General features: G+C 32.6%; 3 protein-coding genes across 7 annotated transcripts; 2 read left to right on the top strand and 1 right to left on the bottom strand.

The window, feature by feature from the left end:
• Window positions 1–59: 59 nt before the first annotated feature.
• LOC122400927 (TBC1 domain family member 9) lies at window positions 60–6916 on the bottom strand. Of its 2 annotated transcripts, none has more exons than XM_043402700.1 (19): window positions 6733–6916; window positions 5845–6011; window positions 5521–5694; window positions 5347–5443; window positions 5082–5271; window positions 4922–4998; window positions 4794–4850; window positions 4519–4723; window positions 4228–4433; window positions 3830–4119; window positions 3546–3749; window positions 3141–3472; window positions 2828–2983; window positions 2564–2749; window positions 2299–2487; window positions 1977–2139; window positions 1570–1905; window positions 1374–1495; window positions 60–1311 (listed from the first exon to the last, which is right to left on the bottom strand). In XM_043402700.1, exons 1-19 carry the CDS (start codon window positions 6774–6776, stop codon window positions 1093–1095), a joined length of 3414 nt encoding a protein of 1137 aa, XP_043258635.1. In that variant the 5' UTR covers window positions 6777–6916; the 3' UTR covers window positions 60–1092. The 2 variants fall into 2 exon arrangements, with proteins under 2 accessions (XP_043258635.1, XP_043258637.1); XM_043402702.1 differs by having other exon boundaries at window positions 5347–5440.
• Window positions 6917–7356: 440 nt separating this feature from the next.
• On the top strand, window positions 7357–8988 carry LOC122400769 (acyl carrier protein, mitochondrial). 3 transcript variants are annotated; one of them, XM_043402405.1, is made up of 4 exons: window positions 7357–7615; window positions 8071–8142; window positions 8219–8344; window positions 8744–8988. In XM_043402405.1, the coding sequence occupies exons 1-4, from the start codon at window positions 7457–7459 to the stop codon at window positions 8921–8923; spliced, it is 537 nt and encodes a 178-aa protein (XP_043258340.1). In that variant the 5' UTR covers window positions 7357–7456; the 3' UTR covers window positions 8924–8988. The 3 variants fall into 3 exon arrangements, with proteins under 3 accessions (XP_043258340.1, XP_043258339.1, XP_043258341.1); XM_043402404.1 differs by having other exon boundaries at window positions 8071–8178; XM_043402406.1 differs by lacking the exon at window positions 8071–8142.
• Window positions 8989–10161: 1173 nt separating this feature from the next.
• On the top strand, window positions 10162–13398 carry LOC122400754 (MOB kinase activator-like 4). Of its 2 annotated transcripts, XR_006259389.1 has the most exons (5): window positions 10162–10296; window positions 10758–11131; window positions 11215–11349; window positions 11445–11657; window positions 12608–13398. XR_006259389.1 is itself a non-coding variant. In XM_043402383.1 (4 exons), the coding sequence occupies exons 1-4, from the start codon at window positions 10237–10239 to the stop codon at window positions 11539–11541; spliced, it is 666 nt and encodes a 221-aa protein (XP_043258318.1). In that variant the 5' UTR covers window positions 10162–10236; the 3' UTR covers window positions 11542–11951. The 2 variants fall into 2 exon arrangements, 1 of the variants encoding a protein (XP_043258318.1); XM_043402383.1 differs by lacking the exon at window positions 12608–13398 and having other exon boundaries at window positions 11445–11951.
• The last annotated feature ends 65 nt before the right edge of the window (window positions 13399–13463 follow it).

The raw sequence follows: 13463 nt of genomic DNA, 5'->3' as shown, positions 1-13463 counted from the left end.
TTGCATATGCCAAGAAACTATAGTTTCAAATATTAATATCCAACTAAAATGTTCCCAAATATATTAAAACACGTATTTAATTTTGGCCTTGGCATCATACATGCATTTCATAACACTTTCACTTCTATAGACTAGTACAAGTTATTAAATATTTTAAGCAAATGCCTAGTATTGCATACAATCTCGATCTATTATATTGTTTTAAAATCCTGTTTTGTTGTACACGAATTATTACTATAGCTGCTGACAGCCAAGCAATGTATTGTTATAATAATTTTGGCAAAGTTTTTTTATGAAAATTGTACTGTTTAGATTTATGGTACTCGAGTATACAAGATAAACATACAAGATTAAGCAATATGTCTATTAACTGATGGTATGTAATTTTGTGCATATGTTATTGACGTAATAGTTAGGAAAGTATTGTATATAATAAATATTCGACAATTTAGTTTTAAAAAATATTTTCTTTATATATTAATGTCAACTGCTTGGGAACTTGCTTTTCACGCATGAAATATCTTAAACGGTAAATGGAACTGCATTTAAAGTATTCACCCTGAGTACACTCTATTGCATAATTCATTCTTCCAATTTTAATGAATACATCACTGTAGTAGTAGGCCAATGAATTTATATGTATTCAAAGATTAATGATATTTAAAAAAAGAGACATGTACCTCTTAATCACATCATGTTTTGTCTACATAATAAATCGGTATATATAGTATTAATAGATACGCTTACTAAAAAGGAATATTGTAAGCTTAAAGAACTGGACGTTTTCGATACATAATGTCATTTTAAGATAAGTGAAAGATATAAGAGTGATATTTTGTGAAATTTAGAAATTATTTGAATCTCCGCGTCGAGTTACTATTCTTCTGATTTACTTTTGCTATTATTCCGTTACAAAAACTTCTTTCGCATTATCAACCTATCATTCAAACTAAGATTTGTTTAGCCGATTAGCTGTGAATGTAAAAATTTCCTTAAGAAATGAAATTGCTGGTCAATTATCCAAGGCAATCTATCACTTTACAAATTTTATATATATCTTACGCTATTTTTATACACAGAAGAATATGTGTATCATATATTTAACACGGGAGTGTCCGATAAGGAATGAACACGATCAAATCGACGATTTTTAAGGGTTGCAATAGCTTCGATAAGATCTGCCCTTTTACTAAAAAAATCTACTATAGCTTGACCTGTTAAAGCAGATGCCAGGAACTGTTCAACACTTATTGACCAATCGGGATCGGCGGATGAAGTTGCGCTTGATGGATTTCCATTGCGATCGGGTGACTAAAAATAATTATTTGCTTTTTGTGTTATAAAACAATATGATTAATATAAATAATACATACTCGTTCAACAATCGAAGATGCTGGTTGAGCAGCAGTAGCAGCTAAAAGCAAACTATCTTCAGACTCGTCACGATCGACATAAAACTTTTTGCCGACATCACCTAATTGAAGCAAAAGCGTACCTATATTTAGGAAAATAAATTTATTTTATTTGACGACGCGATGTATTGAAGGTGTTTTGGGACCTATAATTTACCTATTATAGCTATACAATGATAAGTTTCTTGTTCCTCCGGCTGTGCCGGAAACAGATCATAAAGAGTTTTCCATAACGATATAAAATGTCCCTGAGACATTTTTGGCACGGTTTTAAGATCCAACGGACTGTCTTTAGACGCTATCATAGAACGTAAGCTACCCATACTTTGAACTTCCCATGATTGATCTCCTTGTTGGCTGTTTAAACTCGTTGACCGAGACAAAGTGCTCATAGTTGGTTCTTCTGCTATGCTAATTGGCATCTCTAAGGACGCCACACTTTGTTCCATACTGTCAAAGAAATCCGTGGCTTCTGCTGCTACTTCTGCTCCATCTTCAATTAATCGTATTTTTAGGTTAATACTTTTTTTGTCATAGTAGATTCAAATATCAAACAGCACTTACCAGAATGTATTGGCGATTCGAAATCAATAGGTGTCAATAATGGTGGTAAGTGTAGAGTATACAAAAGTTTTAATCTCTGCGTTAAATCGGCGGTAGCCGTCATTCCAAGAGCTTGTACTAATTCCCGAAAGTTTAACAGACCATCGCGATTACGATCCATTAACTGGTAGTACAATAGTACTTATGAACATTATTTGTATTTGCTTGATCTTATTCAATATAATTAAGATACGCGTAGATTGCAATTCTCTAATGTTTTATACTGTAGTTTTTTTCATTTATTAGAAATAGTTGAAATTGTATATAACTATAATTGACTTACACGAAATAACCGGGCAGAAAGAGATTCAGCTTGACTGCATTTCCCCCATGGAGATAAACCACCGAATAATATTCTAAACAATTCAAAATCTATTTTATACGCTTCATATGGCGGCTGCGTCGGATCGTAGCGATCAGGTTCGGATTTTCGCTGACTCATTAATTCCTCCCTTACTAAATTTAGCAAATCCTGAATATCGATACCATTAATTTTATAGACTTATGTATTTTATATGTGTATAAATTCATTGTTATATTAATGATACCTGTAATTCTTCCATTGTCATGTATTTATCAACAATTACACTTCTAATTACGTTTTTCTCAATACCATCTTCGAGACTCTGAACTACTCTAAGTCTGTGTTTCAAACGAAGCCTTTCTATTCTACCAATAGTCAATGATCCGTATCTTGAATACGCTTCGTATATTAAAGTCTGAACAGATATACTCTAAAATAAATATGTATATGCAATTCTGAATTTATATTTAACTATATACATGGAATTCGTGCATGAAATTATTCTTACTCTGTTAGGAGTACCACTGTCAACTGGCCTATGGAGTACAGGTCCCTCATCATTGTACACACCTCCAAGATAATCTGTTAATAACTGCATTGCTTCGCCATCGTCGCGACAATTAAGCAATTTATCTTGATTCCATTCCAGTACTGTTAATGCTATCTGACACAGGAAGAAATACCTGTTTACTTCAAATTTCTTCTGTATGTACTTTATTCTGTATTCATTAGAAAGGATATCAATAAAGTTCAATACTTTCACTAGCAAAAATTAATTAAAGAACAGAAAGTACGTTTGTATTTGCATAAAAATATTATACCTGGAAAATTACTTTTGCTCCGTCATAGAAAAAGCAATCCATTATATTTACTGCGCTACTGGTTGGCATAACGCTTAAAAATATCGTTAAGAACCATGAAAGTGATATAACTTTAATGAGACCAAGTTCTTGTAATCTAGCGTGTAAGGTTGATAAGTACTCAGCAGCTAGCTCCTCTAAAAGACCTTGATCAACAAGAGCACCCACTACTCTTCTGTCGTAATAATCGGGTAACAACGATTCACATACATTACATAACTGCCAGAAGGCAGATTCTTCCGAGCAATAGATTAATAGAACCGAAGCTACTATATTCATTGCCTGACAATAACCTGCCCCAATAAAGTTAACCTTGAAATTTCTCATTTTTTTATTGAAATAATTATAAAAAATAAATTTGTTTACCAATTTGTGGATTTTTCCAAGCATACGCGGAAAGAACTCTTCTTAATGCGCTAATACCAGTATCGGATTGAAATGCTGGGTGTTCGGGTAATGATCTATGTAAATCTCTTTCAATTTCCTCGTTTGCTTGGGAAGATTTACCTAATGCTTGATCAACTAAAGACTTATAAAGACCAGGATTCATTACCATTTCGTTCAAAGCACCTAAAAGTGAATAAACCCGATGCTTGTTGCGTCTATAATAATTTGATCTGTTACTATTTTTATTCAATTTATAACATTACCAGAAAACGTAAGCCAAACTTCTCCCCTGAGTGTTTGCGGTAAACCCTGAATTATCAGCTTTGCTGTCTCTGTTGTTCTGTACATTGTGATACCTCTTCCATACTCAGCAAAATGTAGCTCCCACTGTTTCTCTTTAGCTTCTTGAATTAATGTCGCTTCGCTACTTAATGGAGCTTTAAATAAAGTCATTAATGGCGGTTGAGATTTCCACTGAGTAACGGGTTTAACGTCATCACAATTACTATCCTTGTGAGGCAATGTGTTGTGGGAATATAAACTATCTATACTCCTATTTAAAAATAAAGTGTACTGGGTGGGTGTAATATGAACAATATTAAATATTAACATTATTAAACATTGAAAATAATAATATTAAGTAAACAACGTGACAACTTACAAAGACAATAGTTTAGATTTTGCTAATAGTTCAGATATCTTTTGAACAACAAAATCTCGGTCGTGAATCTGAGCAAATAAAAATGACGAATGTCGTACAGTTGTTACTAAAATGGATTTATCTATTCCTGTACTGGATTGATTTTCAGCAGCTTCTACGAGCCTTACTTCCCTCAATGGTATAACTAAACTTACCAATCCGTTTACCTAAATTATCATAAACATTATTGAATAATGTTAATATGTATCTGTATAAATATTTGTATATAAGTATGTTTGTTCAGATATTTACCTTACTTCCAAAACAAAGGTAATTTTGAGACAAAAATATCTTTCCCCGTACATATTTTTTATTGTATGGTGTCCATAGAGTAACATCAATACTACCATCCAATTTTTCATTTCCTGGTAATCTGAACTGTAGTCTGTAAGCTTCAGAGTGTGCTCGCGCATCAAGATCTCTTTTTAGGAAAGACGGTTTTTTAGGTACATTCTTGCTGGAAATGTAACTTCCATTGTACTTAATGCGAACTAATTTTAATCAGACATATTAAAATTACGAATTACCTTAATTTACTCAAGAGTTCTCTGTCTTCATTGAATCCACTTTTTTCATCTATAAGCCTGCCACAAATTAATAATATTAAACAAATTTTTTTTAAATTTTAAAATTTTTTTATTACAGATAACGCTACCTTTTCATAGCAATATTTGTAAGTTGTTCCATTAATGCATACGTTTCAGATTTGTGAAGAAACATTGAGAAATAATGCTGCAAATAAAACTACATTATTTCTATCCATATAAATAAAGTATTATGAGTAATGAATATTACATTATAAATAAAATATTCACCTCTTTATTATCTCTTGTTACAACACGTATGCTGTCAGGAAACAGAATGGAATTGGTTTTACCCAATTCAGTAATATCTGCCCATCTTATAATTAATTTTGTTTCTCTTGCCAAAATATAGGCATAAAAACACATATGGTTTATAGACAAATATAACCATCCTTGTCTAGGTAAACGAGATTTCCAATAACTAAAAAGGTATAATATTACAGCACTTTCTAAATTTGATACAAATTTTATACATGTCCAACCTGATTATATATACCTGCAAGAATAATAATTGACCAATTTATCTTCTTTTGGTATATTAAAAAGTTGATGAAATTTGAAAGACACAGTTTTAAATGATTCTGGATCTTCTTCTGTGAATAATACAATTCTTGTTTAGTTAGAAAAAAAACTTGAATTTTTGTAGTTAATTGTCTGATAAACAATTTACCATCTACAAATTGACAATCTGGAACATTGCTTGCAATAATTGATTGTATTTTGCAACAAACAAATTCAGTTATTTCTTCTTCTGTATCAAATGATGTTAAAGTATCCATCAGATTGGAGTGAAGCCATTCCCAATTTTGCAAGATTTCTTCATGTGTCAAGGAACAGGCAATTTCTATATGTATGTTAAAAATAAAATTCCTTGCTATACATTTTTTCACTTATACTATCAAATTTTACAGACCGTCTTGCATTTAAATTGTTCTTTATACCGTATTCCAATATATACTTTATATATATGTTTTCTTTGTAGAAAATATCTTACCCCAATAAACTTCTGATGATGGTGTTTGATGAAGTATTCTGAAAGGTGGGGGTTTAGTGTCAAAGACACTATCCATTGTTCCTACCAATATAGAACTAAGACCTCTTGTTTTTCCATGCCCCTTACGACGTTGTAAAACAAAGTATACAGTTGCCTGCTCTGTTACCCTATGTAATTAAGATAAAAACAAAACAAATCCTTCAACCTTAACTCTACAAAGACCCATAGATTTAATGCGTTAATAAAGCAAAATTTGCTAGAAACAATTATTATGTCCTCTTGTACATATTATTATTTATTTTCTAAGAAGAACAGAAGAAAATATAGAACTTATCATTCATAAATTCTACTACAATACATTCACTTAAATAATCAATAATACAGCAAAAAGAGTTTGTTATATTTTCCACTTCCAGTTTACAGTTCATAAACGTAGAACACCGAAGAGGAATGAATCAATCTCGTAGATAATTTGTTAAAGTGATTTCACTATATAGCATAAATGTCTTATCTCCGACACGCGATGCATCACAGTTCGTATTCTCATATTGCATGTATCATAACAAGAAAAATGGTATACCGACATAAGGTTTTGAGAATATGTAAAGTTCTCGGGCGGCATGATCATTTGACAGAAACGTAATTTAATTTCAAACGGTATCCCGTCAAAATGTAAACAAATAACATCGCTGGACAGATCGAAAATCCGTGTAAACGGAATCCGTTTTCCGCTACAATCAAACGTATATAAGGTAGTGAAGCTTTGGCAACAATAAAGCATGAAAGCCGTTTAAATTCTAATGCTAAATACTATCAGCTGTCTTTGACACACGATGTAAACAGTAATTATAATAGAACATCGGGCATTGTATATACATATTAATTTACCAGAGAGCATTTGCCAGTAGAACTTCTTGTGGCTTCACCCACATATTGATCACCGTTGTTCCAGTACATATGGCACTAACGATACAAATTCAAACACGCTTTATCCAAGACAGTCGTAAAATACGCTGGCTGTCGAATAGAAAAAAAATACTTGTCGAAGATAAATACCAATACGAACTCCACTACGAATAATCTGTCGCCACTGTCGCCAGTAATTTGATCCTGACAATTTCGCCATGCGTTCAAATAAAAATGTTACTATATTTTATCCTTATTCCTTTGGCCAAAATAGTCTGGAAATTAATTTTATATCAAACTAAAGTTTTCCAACTTTTATTTAGTGACATATCTTTTATATCCCTATAAACAAATTTAGTATAAACTGCTGACCATTGTCACGTTATGTGAAATACTGTGTTTAAAATATTTAGTTGGCGTATTAAATGTATTTTGCATGCACTACAATGAATAAGATTACTACAAATAGCGTGGTTTGTGGCATGCTATTAAAGATGCTTTTTTTTAATTCGACGCTGTTGGAGAACCTGCAAGACTTAGCAATCATTCGTAGCCCTCTAATGACAAATTATGAAAGCATTACGATAAACTCATACGAATCGATAACTCAATGGGATAGTACGACACGACACCTGCAGCACGGTAGACTCACGAACGCGATTATAGTTTGAGTCCGTCGCTGCATTTTCTGTTCGTCGTCGAGAAAATGGCGTCTCTCACTAGTGCCCGTCTCTTGATGAGAAATACCGGTACCCTTAGAAATTCGATCAGTCGATTTTGTTTACGAGGCGTCGTCACACAACTTCAATTAAATGAGAGATTTTTCCACTGTGAAAGACGAAGTGCCATTGCAAATATAAGACAGGTAAACACTGGGTACTTCTAATACTACAGTTCTTATGAACTTCTTCCCATGGTTTGTACGACGTTTTAAATTCATATATTATGTAACTGAAATGATTTCTGTTTTGGCAGACGCAGAATAATAAAACTTTTCTTAAATGTATGATATTTATTTAATCGGAGGATTCAATTTAAGTTGCTGCAGTTTTAATTGATTTCGATACATGCGAACTGGTACAAACTTTTTCTCGTGACAATGATGTTTAGGTTTCGTTTCATCGATGTTGATTATATTTCGAAATACACTTGTCACGTGTTTGCACTAAGTAGAAATAACGAAGTTTTTCTGTCTTTATCACTTGGAATTTATATAATTTTATTGAAGAATATTTTGAAATATATATTGAGGTTATATACGTAATTTTATGTAATAATAACAATAATAATAATAATATGAGAATCATTTGATACATACAGGTAAAAACTAAGAATATTCGCTCATATTCTACAGATGACAAAAGTAAGAAGCTTGAAGAACGTGTGTTAAAAGTGGTTGCAGCCTATGATAAAATATCTGCTGATAAGGTTTATAAAATATATATTTTCTATAAGTATTATTTTACAGGGCATAAGGGACACTCGAGTCAAGCAGGTGCGTCACTACAGCCATAAGCCACCTCTAACACTTGACTATATTCAGCAGAGAGTACTTTTAGTACTCAATCTCTATGATAAAATTGATCCTAAGAAGGTATCTATTTATCACAAGATATATATATTATTGAAGATACTTGTGAAGATGTTTTTGCAATTACTGTACACTTCAGTAATGATTTCCATATAAAGGATGTGCTATATGAAGTTGTTATACTTGATTAAAATTTATTGTGCAATGTAGAGCTTATAATTTTCATTGTTACTAGTTTATGTTTGCCAAAATATCTTGATAGATAACTTCTCAGAAATATAATGATCAATTAACACCTTGCTTGAATCGTAGTGTCTTCAAATTTAACTCATTTCAAACCTTCCAATACAAAAAAAAAATTAAAAATTAAAAAAAAAAGTTGGAAAATAATTAAATTTGATCATTATGAGTTTAAATGTCTCTGTATGTGTATTATAAACCAATAATTTTAATTCTGTACAGTTGACTGTGAGCTCCCATTTCATGAATGATTTGGGCCTGGATTCCTTGGATCATGTAGAAATTATAATGGCAATAGAAGATGAATTTGGTTTTGAAATACCAGATATGGATGCAGAAAAACTGTTGCGACCTGCGGATATAGTGCGCTATGTTGGGGATAGAGAAGATGTTTATGATTAAACGTTTTCGTCATTTTTAACAATGCATTAGTCAATTTTTCTCATTTCTGAAGCATTGTACAAACAACAGAAAAACGATCGAATTTTAATATTATTTTGCAAGCAACCATTTACTACTATCTTTCCTGTATATAGACAAATAATTGTTACCAAAATAAAGCGACTTATTAGAGTAAAATGGTATTTTTTTAATATCCTGTACCAATTCATAAAATTATAAATAGAAATATCACCAGATTTCGATGTATTTATATATATATATATATACATATTATATATATCGTTCCTATTTAATTAGAAAGATTCTACATCGTTTTCGAATAGAAAGCATAATGATACTATTGTTACGTCCCGAGATAGCGGTCTGGGGAGAAAGGACGGTGGGTTGGTGCCCGTGGAGCGCTGACCCGCTCTGCTCGGCGAGGCGCGCAAAAATCAAACTACTATTGATTGCTCGAAAAGATTGATCAAAGTTTATTCGTCTTAAGCTTGGTTAAAGATACAATTCTGTTGACTCTCAAAATCGATCTGCCCCTCCGCGGAAAATCTTCTCGTCGTCCTCGGTGTTCATCCCTTCTCTGGAATATTCCTTGATCCTCCCTCTGGATTGTCCTGGTCCAATCGGGGTTCGTGCTTTGCTCCCTCTATCCGGATCGTCTTCGATCGATGATCCACCCCCGAGCCGAGTGGAGGTGGAGGTTTCGCGGCTATGTTGGAGCGGCGCGCGTGAGAGAGAGCGTGGGAGTCGAGAGAGAAAATGAGGCTAGCGGCCTAAGCAACCCTTAAGAAAATTTATGACCCTCGTGAGAGTAAACGAAACTCGAAGTGAAGTGTCGCGAGGCCCTGCTGCGTGTCAAGACCATTGAAACTCTTATCGGAAATAGCTAAACGGTCACGGTCCGTAATGACTAAACAATAAACTAAAGGAACGATGGAATCTCGACATCGACGCGGCCTTTAGAAAATAAACCAAGTGTCTGAAAAGAAGTGCCTTCCTTTCTCTCTACCTTCCCCAGCTTGATCGCCCACGTTGAAAAATATACGATCGTATTGTTTATTATAATACGTTGGTCCGTTTGAAATTCGCTCTTAACTAAACGCAGTTACATGATTCTGGACTCGACGGTGAATAATCGGGTTACAGTTAATTCCCGTTGTGGCGCTATGTGCATTAAACTTACGTTCACGTGATAGCGTAACACTATGTAACAGAGGTATGGTGTCGCTACTCGCTAGGCCGACATTACGACATACCAGATCTTTTTATTTGATCCGATCGAATGTGCACGCTGATCGAGTGCAACAACTGGCAAAATGAAGATGGCGGACGGACCTACGATCCTCAGAAGAAATAGGCCCGGAACAAAAGCAAAGGTTAATAATGATGCTGTTTTTGTTAACGATTTGTTGTATCCACATTTTGCGTTCAATTGTTTGGCATATATTAAGTTCTTTGCAATGTACTTGCAGAAATATTCGAACGCATTCTTGATACATGCAATGAAAATCAATGAACCGTACACGAAACGCGGTTGTTTACACCCTAATAATACATATTAATCTGTGTACATTACTTTGTGTATTCATTAAAGCATAGATTTTTGTCATTTTTAACATGAGTTTAGGTTATTTATGTGTTAGAAGCGTATTCTGTTTTGTGTTACGTCTAAACGGTAAATATACAAATTTCGACAGGTAATAATCGAGTATTATTATTGCATTACGGTCTCTGTGCAATTATAATGATACAGTATTATCATGAAGAGCTGTACATCAAATTTAGATATCTTATTTTTTGCAATGTTTTTCTAGTTTAACATTTTACTTTTTTAAAGGACTTCTGCAGGTGGCCAGATGAACCATTTGAAGAAATGGACAGCACCCTGGCTGTGCAACAATATATCCAACAGATGATTAGAAGAGAGCCATCTAATGTTGACTTGATACTCAAAATGCCGGATGCACAAGATGAAGCAGTATGGAAATATGAACACCTCAGACAATTTTGTATGGAATTGAATGGTTTAACAGTTAGGCTACAAGAAGAATGTCATCCAGAAACTTGTACACAAATGACAGCCACTGAACAATGGATATTTTTGTGTGCTGCACACAAAACGCCCAAAGAATGTCCAGCTATTGATTATACACGGCATACACTTGATGGAGCAGCTTGTTTGCTTAACAGTAACAAATACTTTCCTAGCAGGTATCTCATTGATACATTATTGCAGGAAATTACATAAAGGGTAATATGATACTTAATATTTGTACTTTAAAATGTTATTCCAGAGTGAGTATTAAGGAATCTTCAGTTGCTAAACTTGGATCTGTTAGTCGCAGGGTTTATAGAATCTTTTCTCATGCATATTACCATCATAAAATAATATTTGATGAATTTGAGCACGAGACATTTTTATGTCACAGGTAAATAATTGTGGGATTTTAAATATATGTAAATATTTTTATGACTGCAAAATCATTTATTTTGATCATCGTGAATGATTTTCTTTGTTATATAGGTTTACTGCATTTGTAACAAAATATAGCTTGATGTCGAAAGATAGTTTGATAGTACCGATAATGGAAGAAGATGTAACAACAGAAAGTGAAGCCTAGGACCTGAATGTTTATGTATATTGCCCAAAGTTGATTTGTCAGATTTAGAGAGATCATTGGTATTGCCGAAGTACTTCTTGACGCAGTTCCTAACGCGGCAAGAGTATTGAAAGTTGGTCAGTAATTATTCCATCTAAAATGCATTGTGAATTTGCAAATTTGTCACTAGAATTTCTTGTTCTCTATCAGATTAAGAATAAAAATCATTTTAATACGAATTGTACAAAGCAATTTTTCATGCTTAGCGACCGCGTTTACAGTATTTGTTTATTATTGAAATAAACAAGATAACCGAATACATGAACAAACTATCACTTAGTCTTTTCATACAAAGTCATATTTCTCATAATAAAACTCGGTATATTTTCTACAGTATATTAAACTCGAAATAATTCTGTATTAGTAAACTCTCGTCGCTATATTATTAAGCAACTCTTTTTATGTGTTTATATTCTGAATATAATAAATGAATTTTAAAGTGTTTTGAAAACAGAACTTTAGTGATTATCACCTATATAAGTGTTAAATACATAACAAGAAATTCAAGTCCAATTTTTCTTCTATTACTATATATGTCATGTTTTTATTTTTATAGCGTTGTAAATTTCTGTAAAAATGTTTGATTTTATTTAAATAATTATAGTTAACTTCAGAAGTATTTTATTTAAACCAATTCATTTCTGATTTTATTTTTAACGTTAACTAAATGAAGAAGTACCTTGTACAAGTACATTGGATAAAGTATAAGTTACAATTAAATTAAAGAGTAAAGTCGTTATAAGACACTTAGTTGACTGAAGTTTTGATACATTAATAGAAATAGAATTGCAAATTTTATTTAAATCATATAATTCATGATGAGAGAGTAGATTTATCTATTACAATATAAACAATTCATTGGTACGATATAATCATAATCGCAATAACGTAATCATATTAGATAAACTGTTATATAGCACACTAATGGCAGTGATGGTAATAAATGTAGTAGTATGCTTAATTATGTCATATTTATTTCTCGTGTTAATAAATCCATAATGTTGGATTTTTCTCTTATTGTTACTAGTTCAAAGAAGTTACATTTTTATTGTCTGAAGTGTTAGATGTAAGAGAAATGATTACAGTCCTGCCACATTGTCGGGGCTCTCGCATTTAAACAGATAAAATTGGGGAATACAAGTACTCGTTGTTACTGTCACTGAATACACGCAGTTAAAAGTATTCTCCGATCTTTTTACCGAGCAAAGCAATATTAATGCCGGATAATTATCCACGTCACTGCCGAATACATAAGCTCTAAATAGATAGCCTTCATCAGCGATTAATGTAAAATTAAAAGAATCAAATGTACTGTCATATCTACAGTCTTTTGTTTCGATTAAAGAGATTTTTGTAAGCTTGTAAGAATTTGATGCAATGTTACTAAAGAGCGTTCAGAAAATTGTAAAGTATCCTGTCTCCCAGTTTCACCAATGATGGATACAAAGATGCAACCAAAACTTCTTAAACAGTTTAATTTATTTAACTTATGTTAAGTAGCTCTAGAATAATAAATATTCAAAGGCTACTCAACACGGGTTGTTTAATTTAATTTACTGTTATTGAAATCGTAGTGTGCACTATTACGGTTTGCAAATGAATTTTCACAGAAGGCACTTCGATGATCGTACTATGTATTACGTATAGTTTTCGATGTTCTTGCACGCTTATTGGACCATTGTATATATGATTTGTAAATAAGAACTGAAATATGTACGTTCATTAACGGAGAGACCGAGATGACAGGAATATATCGTTGTACGATTACTTCTGTAACGAATGTGTATGTGTACCGACAAGGAATAAACTTTCTACTTAATACGAATGTTCGTTCTATTTTTGTGGACCGTTAACAAACGTTAGAATACTTTGCAATATTTTAA

This window comes from Colletes gigas, unplaced genomic scaffold (genome assembly GCF_013123115.1).
Source record: "Colletes gigas isolate AHSC1104 unplaced genomic scaffold, ASM1312311v1 Colletes_gigas_Sc00020, whole genome shotgun sequence".
Classification (NCBI taxonomy): Eukaryota; Metazoa; Arthropoda; class Insecta; order Hymenoptera; family Colletidae; genus Colletes; species Colletes gigas.
The sequence above is the reverse complement of the archived record's forward strand: the minus strand, read 5'-3'. Positions and strand labels throughout refer to the sequence as shown.